The sequence below is a fragment of the Ornithodoros turicata genome, chromosome 9 (assembly GCF_037126465.1).
Source record: "Ornithodoros turicata isolate Travis chromosome 9, ASM3712646v1, whole genome shotgun sequence".
Classification (NCBI taxonomy): domain Eukaryota; kingdom Metazoa; phylum Arthropoda; class Arachnida; order Ixodida; family Argasidae; genus Ornithodoros; species Ornithodoros turicata.
The window spans coordinates 41821846-41841067 of NC_088209.1; the positions used below are offsets into that span (position 1 = coordinate 41821846).

Here is a 19222-nt window from a genome sequence, read left to right on the forward strand (position 1 = left end):
GACGATATTAGTTCTCCTAGTTAGCAAGTGTTTATCACCGTTTACCAGTTCACAAGTTTCTCTTGACGTCAACCAGCCGTTCGTACTTTCTGTATTTCGTATTTCTGTTTCTCGAACTTTCGAACATCAATTTTGTGTATTGTGAAAGTCAGAGGATGATGAAATAATACTAGCACATAGTACTCAGCGTGATGTACTTGAATAAAACTTGAAAAAAAAAAGAAAGAAAACTGCATCAAAAACTGTTAGAATATTTATTCAGCATGATTTTATATTGCACAGGGTCTCTCTCCCAATATCTACTTCACCATTATTTATAATATGTACATAGATATCTTAAGAGCATAAACACTGAAGAAACAAATGGGTTTAAAACCGGTTCAGAACTGGTTTGAAACAAAGGTTTCAATCCGTAACACAAAAAAAGCGCTAGTCTGGATACTTTCTCAATGATCACAGTGCATTACATGTCATCAATTGGCACGTTAATCGCGTGCTTTGGCACAATCCACTTAATGCAGCAACATCTGATCAGGCAGAATTGACATGACACGGCATGAAACATGTCATACCGCGCTGGACAAAAGTTTACGGACCACGCTCCGGCGCATTCCTTCCTCAGTCCGACATGCTAGAAGTAAGGACATACAGACATGTGCCCAGGTGACCCGATTACGAGAATAACATGGAAAGGTTTTACAATCTATCATCAAACTTCTAGCTGTCAAAAAAAAAAAAAAAAAAGCAACCAAATCTAACAACAGGATAAGGAAAGCACAGTGCACAGCACTCTTAAGAGTACCACAATTTAAAGACCAAATATTAGGATCAGACAGACTTGCATAAAAATATGTGTGTTAAAAAATTGTACATGCTTTACATCACATTGAAATATGTTACAGTCTCTGGATAGTCACACTAAGCATTTCCTTGGCTTAGCACACAGAAGCACTTCGATTTGGTGAAATTTAAAAGAATTATGTCAAAATACTTTGTAGTTTGTAGCCTTCAACGTCAGAGCACCAAAAAAATGTATACGTATATTCTTTTTTTGTGCTCTCCAATCACAGCTCACAAACCACGGATGTGTTGCCTAAACACCTCTGCCACAGGAAGTTAAATGTCATTTCCTGCAAATGACATTCACACTGAATGCCATTTGTTCGCTGCCACACGGGAACATATAATGACCTTACACAAGAATGACATTCGCCTACCATATGAGTTTGTCGCTTTAGCTCTGAGAAGATCTGCATACTTTTGACGGCAGTAAACAACAGCAATAAAAAAAAAGTATAACATTTCCGTATCACTGCATACGATATCCCATGTAATTGTAAAGCTGCAATTAATTCAATGACAGAGCAAAGTTTCATTCCTATTTCCCCATCCACCCACAATTCTTTAGTGCCATACTATACAAAAAATAGCTAGCAAGAAAGTGTCCATAATTTCCATCAATTGAACAAAACAATCACTCAATTTTAACAGAAATAGAACATGCAGGAAAATTAGTTCAATATTTCAGGTAGAAAGCCTAAGTAAAAGAAGATAAAAAGCCTAAGACATCCTTTACCACTCGCTGCTATTCCAACTACGACGTTTGTTGTATTCAACAGCCTTTTTTTTCAATCCGGCATACTGTTTCCATATTTTTTTCTACCCAGAGCTACAACTGAGCCTGATTCTGCATTACTGTTAAGTATGCTTCAAGTTGCGCAAGCAATTGCAGCCACCAATGCGAACCGAACTCGCTACACATTGGTGCAAAAGACGATTTGATTGACCGATTTGATTCCATTGACGCACACTCATTTTCTTAATTCGTCGGTTATACAGAGGCAGGCCGTGCGCACAGAACACATTATAGTACCACACAGTACTTGTTTAGAGTACAACACAACGGGATGTACTGCTTCATATGTAATAACATCTCGCGTAGTTTCCACAACACATGCTGTACTGCCACTCTTGCTTTCACACAACATACTTTTTCTGCAAACCACCACCTTCCATCATCAACATCTGCTAGAACCATGTTGAGCAAGTTGAGTCATATCATGGAGAGACATCACACGCCAGTCAACTCATCGATCACAGAAAAGCTCGCGGGCACGATTTCTTTTTTTTTTTCTTTGGGGGGGGGGGGGGGGCTGAACCACCAAACCCCGCCCCTTGGCTATGCCACTAGTGTCTATTACCACTTTGCTGTAAAGCGTGGAATGCAGTGCAAATGCTTCCCATCGAGTGCAAATAGCAATACTTTGCATTTACCCGGCATGACTTGGGGTGTTGCTAGAGACGATTATGAAGACAACTCTCATAGACACTTGAGAACCTGTTTCTTGCAAATCAAAAAAATGGAATGCCTCAGGCCACATGGCTTCTGACCTGGGTCTTTTGCTTTGATTTATATTTTGCACAATTTGTTTTTCACATAGCACTGCTTTCAGTCCTGCCTATATTGACAGTAAATTGATGTCTAAGCACCTCTGTTTCACAATGCACACACATCAAGAAAAAGGGCAACATAGCATGATGTCTAGTGCCTTCTGGATCGCTACTGCACCTATTCAAAATACAGACCTATCTCTACGAGCTGATAAGATGTGCAATGTCACACTGCGAACGGATGTTCACTGGACGTCAATCCAATCTCACCCTTTTATAATAGTAATAGGGACAGGTTTGCTGGTGTTCGATTTTGAGCCATGGTTTAACAACAAATCGCTTTACCATGTCCTCAAGTCCTTACATATTAAGTTGAGTGCTTTTGTGAACTGCAGGGGACGTGGGAACCCTTTTTCGTGATGGCCAACCATTTTGACAAAAGTTTGCTCCACGTCATGTGCACAGAGCAGCGTTGGGCGTTTAAAGGGACGGTCGCACCTGTTCCAATTGATTTTAGAAACTATGGTGTCACCTGATTCCTAGTTGACCACTGAGCACAGTATCGAAAATCCCACGCGAAATAGTGGCGGAGTTTGAGTGTTATTCGGTGGAATACACGACAAGAGCAGACGCAGGATGTTGAGAGTATGCAGGAGTTCCCTCTCTGGAAAAAGGCGGAAACGTCATTCCCTACACCACCAATGAGAGCACGGCCTTGACAAAAGGAATGCCACAGCGGTGTGGGCGTCTGGACATCACCTTTCCCCTCTCACTCCTCCTGTTAGGGAGTGACGTCACGCTGACCAGTGATGAGTGACGTCACACTGATTTAATATCTAAGCACTTTTCGGACGAAAAAGTTAGCCAAGTCGATTGTTGGCCGATGCCAAACATAGTGTTATCTCGAGAGAATAATATTTATTTATAATAGAATTTATTCACGGATGTTTCGTCTATATATACCCATACGGGAGTGGTGGGTATATGATACTCCCGTATGATACCTGTATGATACCCATACGGGTATCATACAGGAGTGGTGGTCCATACGGGAGTGGTATCGGTTTCACAGGTGGGTTTCTGGATGCGACTGTCCCTTTAAGCAAAACTAAGGTTCCGCAGTTTCAAATTTCTACAAAGAAAAAGAAAGGAACTAATTCCACAAGAACGTTTGCCTTTAGAACCCGCTGCCGATCAGAATTTACTTCAAACCTACAGTCAATATGCATGTATATCTGTGTATAAATGTACGTACAGGGTTTCCATGGATACCACATTTCTTACGCAATGTAAAAAATACCAGTGAATGCAAACATTGTAACTTTCATCGCTGATGTATGGTATGTTTGAAAATCATGTAAAGGATTTTGCACTTCGATTTTTTTTTATAAACTAACAAAATACAAAAATGCTCACTTCTGAACAATACCCACCATTCTTTTGAGCCATCACTGAATCGCTGTTTCTTTGAAATTAATTTTAGAAGGCCTATATTTATTAAAAGTGAAAAACAAACAAACATATTATGTTTTAGATAAAATCGCAAGTGGTTACAAGCTTCCGCACTCGGATACCCTGAGACTGAAGAAGAAATAAGAAAATCGAGAATGAGAATTTTTTTTTGCCAAGTTCTTTCTCAATATCAGGGTATCCAAGTATGATTGATAGCTGATATCATACCAGGGTTGGCGATGCTAAAAACCAATAGGCCACTGGATATGTTGAAAAGTAATTGTTATTTCAGTATGGCATATTACTATGGTATTCTTCAAAAAGAAAAACCGGAACCAAAAGGCAATTTTTATGTGGTATTTAGGAATCTAATAACTTCTCTGACGTAAGGTTTGACTCCCAGGCAGCACCTTTAATTTATTTTCGTTTCGTTACCAATGTGGTACCAATATGGTACCAATGTAGTGCCAATGCAGTACCAATGTGGTACCAATGTGATCTTGGGCAAACCCTGTACACATAAACTACTATTAAAGAATCTTGTCTCAAACCAAGCTCAAAACATGGTGCAAAAATGCGGAACCTCAAAGTATAACACTGCCGACATCTAGCCAACACACAACCGACGTGTAACCTCACAACGGCATGCACGGTCACGTGCTGTGGAACCACGAAATAAATACCTAAACTTCACCGTTACATCACAGATCTATCAGATCCGCAAACGGATCCTTCGCTGACTGCACTGTTGTGACTGCGGACGGTTGCTGAAGAGGAGGCAGGGCCTGCGGCTGCGTCCACGCCGGACGAAGAAACGGATTCGTTGAATACGTATTGTACAAGGAACGGTGTGCTGGCTGCTGGGCAGGTGAGTACGGCGGCGCACCACACGGCATTCTGAACGTTGAGAAAGTTCGCGGAGCTTGCGGCACAAAGGGAACGGTGGGCCGCATTGTCGTCGGGAGGGACACCATCGGATGAAACGGCGGAGCACTCGACGCAGAACGCAGAGGGGGAGTGGGCTGGATCGGGGAAGCCGTGATGGGAGGAGGCGGAGGCGGTTGCGTGGGCCTTTTGGGGGAATGTTGCAGGAGGGGATCGAGGATTTCTTGGTCGCCGTCGTCATCATCTTGGGACTCGAGCCGGATGAGCGGGGCGTCGTTTACGGGAGAGGGCTTCGTGATGGAGAGGGGCCGTCGTCTGCCACTGGGTGGGGGCGGCAGTGGTACCTTGTGCAGAGATGGGTTACTGAAATGCTGGTGGGGTCGGATGGGCATGGAACAGACAGCGCAGAGCAGCTTTAATAATTTGGCTTAGATTTTTTTTAAGAGAAAGGTGGATCACAGATTATGGTTATCTGAGATTATGACAGTGAATCCATGCAACAAGATTCGTCTAAAGATTCATGCTAAATCTTGCACAATAAAGCGATATCGAGAAAATAAGCAGAATTATGCGAGCCAGCACAAAGTAGGCATCAGTGGACCTGCTTCTGGGGAAAGCTGCACTGTTTACTTGAAACAGAACAAAATGTTTTTCCCCAAAACTTGCAACCCTACTGACATCCAATAAGTTGTCCCACAGGTTTCTCAGAAAGTGAGTCAGGGGACGAACGAGTTAGAGCACATTCCAATGAATACGGCACATTAGCCGCGGAACGGCAGACATAAATGAAAAGACCGTCTAAATGCACAGTTTAGAAAAAAAAAAAAAAACTTGAATACACAGGGAAGGAAGGATTAGCGACAAAAGGTTAGAGGAGGATTTCCAGAGTGCTATGCGGTTCTGACAAGGCACTGACTACTTACAGATGTCATGGAGTGACCAGATTTCTCTTTGGGCATGGTGTCGATTGCATTTTCCGACTTTGCTGGGGAGCTGCCCGTGGAACACTTGTTGAACATTTCCTCCAACTCCCCCATGAGATCAAGATTCACACTGCGAAATGACCCACTCGACCTCTTCTCGTCTGCTAGTTCGGACACAATCTCGAGTCCTTCTTCGATGTTTGTTGGGGATGTCAGCAACCTGCAACACACCGTGGGAGACAGCCATCGGATTGAATTGCACGCTGAGGAGTCATAGCTCCGTGGAGCCTCCGTTCAAATCACTCAAACGGGCACGGGGAATTGTATGGTGTTTACCACGGCAAAAGGTTCTTTTTCTGCTAAACTGCTCCTTTAGTCTCACACAGGTGTAAATAACCAACTTACCCTCCTTCAAACGATCCTTTCCTCTTCGCTAACCTGGCAGCTGCATTCTTTCCTGGAAGCTGTGAAAGGTCATTATCACTAATTGAACCTCTGTATGCAATAAGGGGATAAGTCGAAAAATCCCAAACAGAGAAAAGGGGCCTGATCTGATTGTCCGTCCCATTGACACACATGCATTTCCCGTTTTTTACCATCCTGTAGCGGGCCAATAAATTGCAATACGGTCGTAAATTTTCATTGACAGGTGCGTACTCGCATGTAGAGATCATTGCAGCAAAAATAGCGAAAAGCGGATAAGTCGACTTATCCCCTTTTTGCACACAGAGGTTCAGTTCAGAGGTTCAGCCTTTGCAGATACTGCAAGCTATGCTGTGGTCACATGTGCTAGGAATTATCTGATAAAGCAGAAATAGTAATGTGGATGGTAATAAAACAAGTGGTAATGTTACTTCTGAAGCATTATGTAATTTAAGTTCCACATTTACTGTGTCTTACAAAGTGTAGTATAGACTGGTTTTCTTATATTTTATGAATCTTTGATGCCATGTCCTTTAGGCTGCTGGCAATCACCCAAACCAAAGTGAAAGAATGAGATAACAGATGCTAGTTTGACCTGGTACATAGAATGAATGAACCCCAGCAACACCAAATATCATCTGGATGTATGAATAATGTCCTAACGAATTCGTGCGTCCGATGGATATCCTCAGAATATCCAATGGACGTCCGAATATCCTCTAAACGTACGAACAATGTCCCAACGAATTCGTACGTCTGATGGATATCCTCAGAATATCCACTGAACGTCAGAATATCCTCTAAACGTACGAACAATGTCCTAACGAATTCGTACATCTGATGGATATCCTCAGAATATCCACTGGACGTCCGAATATCCTCTAAACGTACAAACGATGTCCTAACGAATTCGTACGTCTGATGGATACCCTCAGGTTATCCATTGGATGTCCGGATATCCTCTAAACGTACGAACAATGTCCTAACGGATTCGTACGTCCAGTGGATATTCTGAGGATATCCATCGGACGTACGAATTCGTTAGGACAATTTTCGCATGTCCAGAGGATATTCGGTGTCGTTGGGGAATAGATGCCATGTTGGCTTCACAGTGATAGTGTGACACTATCACCGTGAAGCCAACAGGGGCAAATGAGTGGAAAATAGGAAACACTCACAGTTGGAACACGCCGGAATGTCACTGGCACCCTGCGCTCCGAGACCGGACTCGCTGGAGCGCTCCGAGGTTGACCGCATTCCCGTTGTGGAAGTGCCATGTCGTCTTGGGTGACCTGTCACAACAGGGTGTGACTTGTAGCCAGAGTTGTTTGGAGAACGTAAGATAGGAAGTATGGTCCCCAACACCGAATATCCTCTGGATGTCCGAATAATGTCCTAATGGATTCGCACGTCCGATGGATATCCGAGGGATGTCCATCGGACGTACGAATCCGTTAGGGACATTTTTCGTACATCCAGAGGATATACTGCGTCGTTGGGGGTGTACTGGTAAAATCTCTGATATGTTTGTGTCCCACTGTTTGTGCCTTTTCACCCATTTAATTGTGGTTGGTTTAAATGTGCACGCTATCTCATGTTCAAAATTTACCTCAGAGGAAAAGTTATTTTGGAACCAATTGTAGAATGTCTTGCATGCCAGAAAGTATATTATGCAGTCACTTTGTTTAATGTGAGCCCAACCTAATCCATGTACAGTTTGTTTCATGCACAATAGGTCTTACTATTATATGACTTATTGTCATGATTCATTTCTGCAAAAAAAAATATTACTTGAACAGCCCTAGAAATCAACATCAGGAGGTGTCAGCCTTGCGACTTACTTTTTGAAGACCAGTTATCTTCACTTGGATGTTACTGTATGCCTTCTTGCCCTTATCTTTCACCTGTAGACAACATGAACTCAATTGAATTCAAAATTTTTTTCTCTTTCCCTCTTGCCTGTCCTTACAAAATCTAAAGCAGAGCTAAAGGAGTGAATTTTTCGCTCTAAAAGGTAGGATAACGGGAACACGAGGCACAGCAGATGCAGGTTTATCAATGCAATATTTCAAACCAGCAACCTTTTTTAAACAAGAAATTAGCTATAAAACAAACCAAAAACAAGCAGCTGAACAGATGCAACAGGCAATCACATCATCAAATTGTTAGCAGCTTAGAATATTCTCACATACAGCTCACGTCAACCTTAATAATAACACTGGAAAAAATATGGTCTCGTTACCGAGCACGATTACAGCAGCTCTTGGGGCCGTGAGGAAATCTTAATTGAACAAAATTATTCTGTTAATTGAACGCAAGGATTTTGTTCACTTAACATTACCCCAGTGCCCCCAGGGTGGCTGTTATCGCACTTGGAAATTGGGCCAAATTTTTTCCAGTGCTATTATTAATGTTGACCGTAGCTGTACATTAAAGGCATGAAAAACTACATGAAGTATTGGAACCATGCTGTAATCCTTGAAATAGTAATTCTTCCCGGTTTAGACTGTTGCATTTTTACGCATTACGGATGCGGTGTGGTACGGTTGTCATGGCGACGAAGTACGGCGAAACGAATAGCGCACACACACCGCAAGAGCTGGGCTCGGTCGAACTTCGTGTGGTGCGGATTACCTCATGCTACACAGCTGACCAATGGGGTGAATAGACCAATCAGCTGAATAGACCAATGAGCACTGAGGAGTGGAGATAGATACAATAGACACAATTCCCAGTTAAATGTAACCCACCCAATGTTGGACTAATATTCAATGAGCACTGATTAATTGACATCAACCTAAATTAATGCAAACATCTGTTACAGTCCTATCTTCGCGTATTTAGGCCTCATAAGGCAAATAAAGGCATCTGGCAACCCCCTCTCCTGGCAAAGAGATTTCCCTGCAGCTTTACGCTACAATGCGCTCCTAGCACCACTGGAATGCCAGGCGTATAACAAAAAGCATGACTATACGATGTCATCGTCCCTTGCATTCTTACACAACAACAGTTCGTATTCATGTCACTGTACCTGGTTCCACGAATTTAAACTTATTTATTCCCATTAATTTAATTAACCCATTATGTACTTTGAAATGATTATGCTTGCTGAATGTACATGCTCGAAGTACACTACGCTTTAGGGATCTCCGAGGGCAGAGCAAGAATACGGCAGTATGCGTTAAAGGGGTAGTGAAACGATTCGATCAGTACAGGAACCTCTATCCAAATCTTGTCGCACCATAGCAGCTCAACAAAATGTTGTCGCAGAGACAATCCGAGGAACAGGAGGAAGACATATGTCGTTATTATGTCATATCAATTTATATATCTTATATGTTACAGGGTGTTATCTACAGGGTGTTTGCTCTAACGTGTCCAGATGTTTTATTTAAAGCGAGCGATAAAATAGAAACGAGCACTACTTTCCAGCTACTTGACTAAGAAACAGGCGCTACTAGTGAAGCCGTACCTGTTTCTTACTCTAGTAGCAGAAAAGTACCACTTGCTTTTCTTTTAACGCTCGCTTTAAATATAATTTCGATTGAAATATATAAAAAATATAAAATAAATAATTTCTGGACACGTTAGAGCAAACACCCTGCACATGGTATCTTATATCATATCAAGTTATGTTTTACTTAGTCACACAGCATTCACTTAAAATACTTGCAGCGGGTTATTATTATTCCTATGAGACTCGTTAACTGGGGATATTTCCGTGCTGAGCTTTACTGCTTACCTCTCCAGACACGTCATCGCAAAGAGGTGACCACGACCTTGTAAAAACTAAACTTCTCCTAAATTTTGCCTTAATCTGAAATGTATGCACGCATCCTACGCTATACACTAGAAAAAAACTACCTCGCATAAGACAAGGGCAATCAAAACTCACATTTTTATAGGCACTCCGTACGGCTGGGTTTGCCTGTCCACGAGGAAATGACATCTTATTAAAGTTGCGAAAAGAATGTCAAGGCTAGCTTTATTGTACAAACAGAAAGGAATAACAGACACAAAAGTTGAGAATGAGCCATACGTGTATTTGTTTTAATAACAGTATACATACCTTATTCTTCATTGTCTTTAGCAGTGCACCTCCTTCTTTCTATGAAAGCAAAAGAAGAGAAATAGAGTACCGTGCAGAAAAAAAGCAGATACAGCGCATTAATGTGTCAAAGAGTGCACAGGCACAGTGTTGTAAAGTACAAGAAGCGCGGTAGACTTTGGTGTATAGGGGAAAGTAGCAAAGCTATTGAAAGTTTAACAACATAAATGTTGCTAAAAAGCTACAGGCATGGTACAAGCTAACTCTCATTCAGTGCTCCAACATATGACTCACCACTATTATATTGATCCTGAACGAAACCAAGACAGCTAAATTATTCCTAATTCTGAATTATATCGATCTCTTATAACCTTGGCTATTAAGCGCTTCCGATTTCTGCAGGTTCTGGTGCTTCAGTGCTGAGTGATACGTAATGCCATGTACCTTCATGTTAACTAGCCAGTTCTTGTAATGTTGCTTGAACTGCTTGTTAGAGCTGTCGTCGAAGATGTTGACCTCCAGCTCGAATATATCGTTGTTGACTTTGCCCGCATTTAGTATCAAGAGCCTGCCTTCGATGAACTGCAAGAAACAATAGATACAATCACATCATTACAACTGTGTCTTTCATAGATCTCTACACAGGGCTCCAACTGATTATCGATCACATCCAATTGATCCAACTATTGATCACATTTCAACTTATTGTTAAAGCTCAAAGTTTTAGGGTTTAAACCGATGCTTCCCCGAATTTGCACCCCGAATCTAAGGTTGCCTCTTTAGGGTGAAACCCCGATTTTTACCCGGCAAATTGCCTTCATACAGATGTCTGTAGGAATGTACACTAACTTGTTTGGCAGCAAATGCAGTTTCATCCCCATTTGTACCAAACCAGTACAGTTAGTTTGAGTAACTGAGCCCGACTGCCCCCGAATTGAGCTTACTGAAAGTTTTTCCACCCGAATTCGCACGAATTTAGAGCCCATATTTATTTACCCGATTTTTACTCCCCCAAATTAAGAAAATAATATTTCCCAAAAACTTCGGGCTCTAACTTATTGTTCGAGCATTTCAAAGCGAGCAACTCGCCTGTTGAAAAATCTGCAGCTGCAGCATCTTCTCGAGAAACGGTCTCAAATTTTGCGGCCTGGACTGGAGGAAGTTGTGGGGGTCGAACGTGATCTTCTGGCCCGGAACGAAACGTAGCGCCCCACGGTAGCCTCCCATGAGTCGAACCAGGGTCCGAAGAAACGCCTGAGAGACAGCTTCTCCCAGCAGCGGGCTGGTCGGGTTCCTCAGGCTGCGCTTCAGCGACGAAACCTCGGAGATAAAAACACCCTTGTAGTTCTTGTTCGTGCTGGGACAACTTTTTGCTAAAGGTGTTGCAAAAACGTCAATACTAGGACCAGTTTACTCCAAACATTTGTTTCGAAAATGCCACACGCATGTGTCAGCTACAGTCAAACTCCTTTATAACACTCAAAAACTCAGGGGACAGCAAAAAAAAAATTTGCAGTAAAGGTATTTTCGTTAAAAATGATGTCCATTATTGGACCTACAGGGCTCCAGCGGGACCGCAAAAAAATTTGCTGTAGCGGTATTTTCGTTAAAAAGGTGTTCGCTATAAAGGAGTTTGACAGTATGTCACTATTGAATTTGAATTGAATTTATTTAAACTTTACAATGCTTAATGAACAGTACAGTTTATACAGATGGAAGACCCAGAAGGAGAAGTATCCCGGGAGCACATAGGAGGACATATATTGTGTATGCTACAGTAAGATAATCAATCCAATTTCATGCACCTCAACTTTACCTAACTACTGCATTGCATCTGGTTTGCCACAGAATGTAGCCACAATAATGTATAGTTACGTTTTGCCACATACTGTACCGTAAAATATAGTCGTAATATGAGATGCTCACAATTTCACTTGGCATGGTCTGCAGATCGTCAAATGGAGTGTCAACCTTGTTGTTATCGGCATCCAAGATTACCACTTCTCCCATTTCAGAACGGGATACTCTCTGAATGAGGGAAAAAAAGAAATTAAGTGTAAGACAATTAGAGGTCACGCAAAATTAGGTGTAGGTCAATCACGATGAAGACGACTGGAATATAGAAAAAATAAGATAAGATAAGATGTGCCACGATGACTTACTGCGAGCGTCGTTGAGGGAACGCCAATCAGAAAGGGCATTGGTGCACTGTGGAGATATCAAGAGGTCACATTTCATTAAATGGAGAAATTATATAACTAACATAAGATAACGATATAATATATATGTAGTGACAAAGAAAATGAAAACCCACCTCAAATAGTCGAGGAGGTGATTTGGCAAAACGGGAATGAAAATGTGCTGCCTGAAATTGAATGCAGCAAACGTCAAATTGTAGCTAAACAATAACTAAAGTTTTCATGAGGTTGTTTAAGAATATGGCAAACCAAAAGGATGAGAAAAAGCTGAGCCATCAATCAGAAGAAGACACTTTGTTTGTGTTCCTAGCCGTTTGTGAACCAAGCCAAAACAGGATCTGTGAGCTAACATACTTCTTGTTTTGACAAAGTCTAAACGCTCTATTCCTGCAGGTTTACAAACCTGAATCCAGTGTATACTGATGTTTCTTTGTTTTTTCTGAGTAGTAAATCATCGACTTATGTTTGACATTTCGAAAGGCACACGTATGATAAGCCTATGAGGTTTCGTTAGCACATTGCTGGTAATAATGTACACATTGTACACAGTGTAATTTGTTAATTGTTTCAAATGTAACTGATTATATTACAAAGCCAGAATATATGCCGAAAATTTCAGAACCTTAACAAAACCCATCCAAAAGCTGCATCATCATCGCAACAAACGACGTGTTGCAAAGCAAGCCAGCTTTGCGGTTTCACTTTTAATCTCTGCAATCTTATTAAGCACAAAAATGTCATTCAGAGGAATGTCATTAAATCACTCTGTGTGTGGCATCGCAAGAATGACATTAACACATAAGGAATTAAGCACTTAATGTCATTTTTTATGTTCATACGGCAGGGGCACTACATTAAATATGGTACAGCTTCAATCCTTACCATTCCATGGGGTAGATGAGAGCGTTGGCTGCCTGTACACAAGCGCTTAGCCTGCTCAAGCGCTTTGACGTGATTAGAATTCGTCGTTCGTGCAACATGCTGCATTTAGAAAGTGACAATACACTGGTCGTTATCGGGTGTCGACACACTACGAGAGAGACAGTTGACGTTCACGTACCTAGCAAAAACCACCATCATGTTCGTTGCGTCGACAGCATTGTAATATTCGGTAAGGTTTCTCTGTAAGAAATACAGGATTCGTTTTTCGAGAATGACCGACTGGTTCATCGTTGTTTTTACGGTGCAAGAGCCATGGTGGCCATATACGGAGCTATACTTAGGGCCTGACTTTTTAGGGTTAAACCCGTATCCACCCGATATTTACCCCCCGAACGAAATCTGTAAAATTCGGGTTTAACCCGAACCTACCCGTAAACATCCGGGTCGCGTGGCACACTCATAAGCGTGCATTAAAATAAAGTTTGATAACATTGCTAAACATTAGTTCCATGTTAAGGCAAATTTTTATTAAACAAAGAAAAAATCACCCGAATACACCCGAATTCCTAATGACAGAATATGCCGTAACGGGATTTAACCCGAATACACCCGAATTTTAAAATGAAAAATATCACCCGATATTTACCCCCCGAATTTGGCCAAAAATAAAACCCGAAAAAGTCAGGCCCTAGCTATACTGTGAAAATGCATTTCGTATGGGAATATGAGTAGAGCCTGAAGTTTTCGGGAAATATTTTTTTTCTAATAAAAATTGGGTAAATAAACATATGCACTAAATTCATGCGAGTTTGGGTGAAAAAAACTTCTAGTATGCTAAATTCGGGGTGAAATCGGGCTCAGTTACTCAACTAACTCTAGTGGTATGGTAGAAATTGTGATGTAACTGAATTTTTCTGCCAAAGAAGTAAATTAATACATTCCTACAGACATCCCAGTGAGGGCAATCTGCCGGGTAAAAATCGGGTTTCACCCTAAAGAGGCAACCTTCAATTCGGGGTGCAAATTCGGGGAAGAATCGGGTTAAACCCTAAAACTTCAGGCTCTAAATATGAGCGAGCATCGTAATTACGTAAAAAACGGATGCTCACATTTTCTGGAATGCTAGGCAGTTTTGTATGATCCGAACATGCACACTGGAAGACCTAAAACAAAAGAACCAACTACGTAAAGCATTCACAATATTTCCAGAAAAAAACGTTAGGCTTGCTAGTAAAAAAAAAGATACCAGGATGACACCGAGGCAGTGATACCTACACGATCGGTACCGTAGATGATGCGGAGCTGAAAACCTGGTTCGGGAACAGGAACTGTGTACAGCCCACCGAGGAATTGCCCCAACAGGCCAGACTGAAAACACGCACAAAATTCGGTTGCTCGTGCAAACAATTTGATAAATGTCTCCGAGAAACATAAGTGTGCACACATTCTTCTAAAAACCGTGACATTTATTTCCTTACGTCTTTCCTGTTGGTTAGTTCTGCAATTTCGTTGAGAACTTTGTAGAAGGTTTCGTGCCACGGAAGGTAGCTGGAAACAAGAACCAATTGTTAGTCATGATTGGTTGTGCTTTGTTGTTGTTTTGTTGTTGGTTGCTAGACTGATATAAAAAAGTTTCCAATTCCAATGGCGTGTAGAATAAACGAGGCACTAATGGACACGACACAGTCATTAGTAGAGTCCCTAGCTTTCCGCAAATCCGCGACATCTCGCGGAACCTGCTGTTTCCCACAGAATCATTTCATTTTTTGCAGCGTGCTGGACAAAAAACGTGCTGGACAAGTCGGTGGGCGATTGTGGAAGAATGCAGCAACATTTTTTGTTCGTTTTCTCTTGCCCGCGGATCTCTAAATCCCACTTCGCGGAATTGTTAATTTTTATTTGTTAATTTTGGGAATGTGGCCAATGACAACCATTCTTTCACGGAAAAGGAAGCAATTGGCCACGTGGGCAGCCACTCATAGCCGTCGGATTACTGCATATCAAATCGACCGCAGCGTTGAGGTGAACCAGACAACAGCGTAATTCCACGTGTCCACATAGCATGGAAGGGAGGGTAGGGTAGTATGTAGAGTAATTAAGTTTCAAGTTTATTTTTCTAAAGTGCCCACAAACAACCTAGTTTAGTCTCAAAGGCATTGGAAATTCTCCGCTGGTTCCACTTAAACAATGCAGGTGGGCCAACCTGAGCAACACAAAGCACGTCGGCGAATTCGGAGCATGGCGACAAAATCCAAACGTCCACTTGCTGTCGACGCTTGTCAGGACGAAGCTGAAGTGTTGCACCGCTGTGCTGAGGAAGAACACAGAATAAATCACGCCGAACACATGTTATGTGTTGCAGCATTTATTGTAGCAATATATCAACATAGCAAATCATCAGCAATGAACTGAGTCTAAGAAGACAATGTCATTCTAAATAAGACAGGTTGAAAATGATATTGTTAATTTTGTGTGCATGCAGGCTTTTTGAAACACAACACACTTAATTACATTTGTGCACTTTGTACACATCGTAGAAACACTTAGTGCATCGTGTGCACCTTATAAGTACATTTTTATAGACGTGACACACACTGTGCCCTTTAGACACATTTGCCTTTTACGGTTGACTGATTACTCTGAAGCCTAATCTAGGATAATCAGTGACCAGACTACATTCTGTCATTCATGAAACACAATCTTATCTATATATCAAAAAATGTTTGGGGTGTTATCTTGGTCATGTCAGATAACAACGGCATTACAACAAAATCTACTGCAATGAAATGCTAGTATTGCTGATATGTAATTAGCTGTGGAAAAATATCCAGTCATAAAAAAACTTTATAGAATTAGGTAATGTAACATCATATACTTACTTTGAGAATTCGCAAGGGTAGGCAAATTCTGGAACAGACTTCAGCATCTCCTGCACCAGTACAAAACAGTGATCATTAGCGTGTAAATTATTAGATATGTTTTTAACGGAGATATTTGAATTCATGGCCTTTCATGTACAACGCAATTGAAATATGTTAACTAAGGTCAGGCAAAAAAAAATCTCAGACTTTACCGTAACCTTGGCATTATAGTCGTCATTGTTTCAGTGTGCTGTTGTAACATTAAACATTTTCTTTTCAATCTTTAATTTCTCCCTGTAATGCCCTTATTTATAGACCGATATGATCCATGAGAAGCCAAATTCCTGACAGAGGGCGCCAGATGCTAGTCAGTACGTCTCACTAGGCACTGTGTCAGAATGCACCAACTATGTGTACCAACTACCCTGCATCCTGACTTTCGTTCAACAACATAATTTGCTTACTCCTCGCTTAATACACAGGCAAGATCCTTTCAAGACACCTCTCGTGTGTGGAAACAACAAGCTAGGGCTGTGCAAACAATTGAATTTTTCTAATACTAAAGCAAACAATTGTTTATTCTATTCCAACTTTGAATCAAACGTGAAGGAAACGTGAAATTGAAGGAATGCATTTTTTAAACCGAATACATTCAAATAGTCTCCAAAGCTACACGAGCAGGCCCGAAGACGCCACAAGAGGAGGTATGCAACAAAGTGACTGTTGCTTGTTATGAAGGTGAATATATATATATATATATATATATATATATATGTGCTGTGCATATGTTGTATACCAGGTACATATGTTGAACATGAATTTACATGAACATGAACATGAATATACGCTTTACCGTGTCCTGGTACGACTCCGGGAATTTTTGCAGTATCCAAGCATCTGCAAAGTGGTAGATGCATTTTACTGTCATGAGCACACTTCTCTCGTAAACATTACCAATTTATTAATAAAAAACACCGGGCAATTCTACACCAAGTAATAGCAACTGTTCTCTGTGTGCTATGCTTCACAAACATCGAAAACGCGCGAGTCAACAGTAATATTCGTTAAACTTTTCGCGACTAAATTCGACTCCATGTCAGTATCGTGATGAGCTCGATCGTGATTATTTCGAACACTTCAACTGACAACAACTGTTACTTACTTTCTGTACATGTACTAGGTATGACTACTTCGCAGAAGCATTCAATCAAGGTGGATGGGCATTCCCTGAAAGAAAACGGCCATAATTCAACGGTGCGTAAACTGTAATCTCACGAGAACTGAAACAAACAAACAGGAACAAGTGTAACAAACTATCCGGAGCAGAAAGCGTGATTCCGAACATATACGTATGCAGAACTGGTGTCGGATTACTGTGCAGTTCAGGAAGAACGCACAAAGAAACTCAACTTCCGACATACTTCAAAATGGATGAGTCAAGAACGCAAAAGACAAAGTGAAAGAACAATGGTTGAAGGAAGAGTTAAATTAAGACAGTGAGCAAATCAATCATGCACGACAGAATGACAACCAAATGTTACGCCAACTCAAGCAATGACACCCATTCACAGACGATGCCAGCAACTGAATCCGTGTTGGTCATCATTTAAAAGACTTACTTTTGTACGAAAACGCTGTTTTCGAGAAAGAAATAGGACACAAGGTGGTGAATCACTTAAATGTGTCAATCACCTCGGGTACTTTGCCCCTCCTCCGATTTCAAGAAATAAGTTTGTTTCAGCCAGTTACGGTACCTTATTCTGGAGCCCATCCTTAGCGTATGCTATGCGGTGTCCAACGATGCAACTGGCATGCTTTATTTCCCAATAACCGGGTCCTTTCTTTAGCAATTACCGAGTTGGCAGCTCACACCAAACGAGGAAGCAGCAGACTCCGCCGCCATGATGCCAAGACTCATAGCCTCGCTCTCGGGAATTTTCAACCTTTTCAACACCGGTTCCGAAAAGTAACAAAACAAACTCTACAAGGTTCACGAAAGAGAGAAAAAACTTTCAATATTTTGATAAACTGTAGTGGTCCTGTATCATGTATCTTTGTCGCCTTGTTGTGTCACGTGATACGTTTCGTCTGGTCTTCGTGGAGGTCGCACTGGGGTTGTTCTACAACTTTGTGAGGTTCCCGGATTTAATTAACTTGCCATGAAACACAATATCCAGTAAAAATGATTACACGGTAGACCATGTCGATCCCCCTAGCTTTTTCTTCGGTGTAGTTGGAGCCATGTGTGTTTGACGTGCTCAATCAGCGGATCAATCATACACACCAGATGACACTACGATTAGGACAACAGCTGTCTTATTTGACGTCGTATCCAAGACGAAGGTTTTGGGCAAGTTCTGAAGAGGAAGCCTCGACGGACCCTGGACCCAAAAATGCTGAAGAAAGAAGAAAGAAAATTGCTGAATTTCAGGAGCGCTTCAAGGCTCTCGATAAAAACGCACAACCTCATTTAATGAGTGATACAGAACAGTTAATATACGCACGACATAAGGATGCTGTTATGGTAATATATGTCTTGAAGTTTCACAATCTGCTTCCGCTGTGCTAAGTTACTGTACACATAACAGGGAGCCAATCAAACACAGACATATAACACAGAACTGTGTCCACTCTGTGTTTTATTGGTTACTGTTATGTGTATGATGCGTTCTTACCATCACCCCAACACTCCTGTGTTAGTAAATGCTGTTACCATTTTAAACCTGTAGTATAGCATAATATCAGTGTCTTAATATATGTGCTTTTTAGATCCCATAAAAAGTATTTGAGATGTCACAGTATAATATTAGTCTTCATCCTGTTAACATTACAGAATTCACAAACTTCATATACCGACCCAGCAACTGGCTTCAAAGTGTTCAGTGGCCTGTTCCATTACTTGCGTGGATACTGCTGTGGCTGTGGATGCAGACATGTTAGTAACATTCCCTACATTGCAAAATTAAAGTTAAGTAAAAAGCTAAAAAAAAAAACGAAATTAATTTTAGTTACGGTCCTCATTAACGTAGGGATCTTTTGTATGGATGCAGTTGTCATACAGTCGTTTCGTGTAGTCTCTACGTAGCCTTCCAGTTTTTGGGAAGTCTTCTAAGCCTTTTTTTTTTCTTCCACTTACTCCGCAGTGTCCCTACCAGCATG

The 19222-nt window shown here is 41.3% G+C and overlaps 1 protein-coding gene across 5 annotated transcripts; it reads right to left on the reverse strand.

Annotated features, from left to right (window-relative positions):
* Window positions 1–240: 240 nt before the first annotated feature.
* LOC135368991 (DENN domain-containing protein 1A-like) lies at window positions 241–17980 on the reverse strand. 5 transcript variants are annotated; one of them, XM_064602581.1, is made up of 24 exons: window positions 17818–17980; window positions 17683–17697; window positions 17226–17290; window positions 16917–16960; window positions 16082–16131; window positions 15406–15513; window positions 14681–14750; window positions 14478–14570; window positions 14312–14365; window positions 13381–13442; window positions 13203–13301; window positions 12437–12487; window positions 12285–12330; window positions 12049–12150; window positions 11212–11442; window positions 10567–10704; window positions 10144–10182; window positions 9970–10002; window positions 9817–9891; window positions 7916–7978; window positions 7253–7366; window positions 6057–6115; window positions 5652–5871; window positions 241–5072 (listed from the first exon to the last, which is right to left on the reverse strand). In XM_064602581.1, the coding sequence occupies exons 1-24, from the start codon at window positions 17832–17834 to the stop codon at window positions 4545–4547; spliced, it is 2376 nt and encodes a 791-aa protein (XP_064458651.1). In that variant the 5' UTR covers window positions 17835–17980; the 3' UTR covers window positions 241–4544. The 5 variants fall into 5 exon arrangements, with proteins under 5 accessions (XP_064458651.1, XP_064458649.1, XP_064458650.1 ...); XM_064602579.1 differs by having other exon boundaries at window positions 241–5099; XM_064602580.1 differs by lacking the exon at window positions 17683–17697 and having other exon boundaries at window positions 241–5099.
* Between the last annotated feature and the right edge of the window lie 1242 nt (window positions 17981–19222).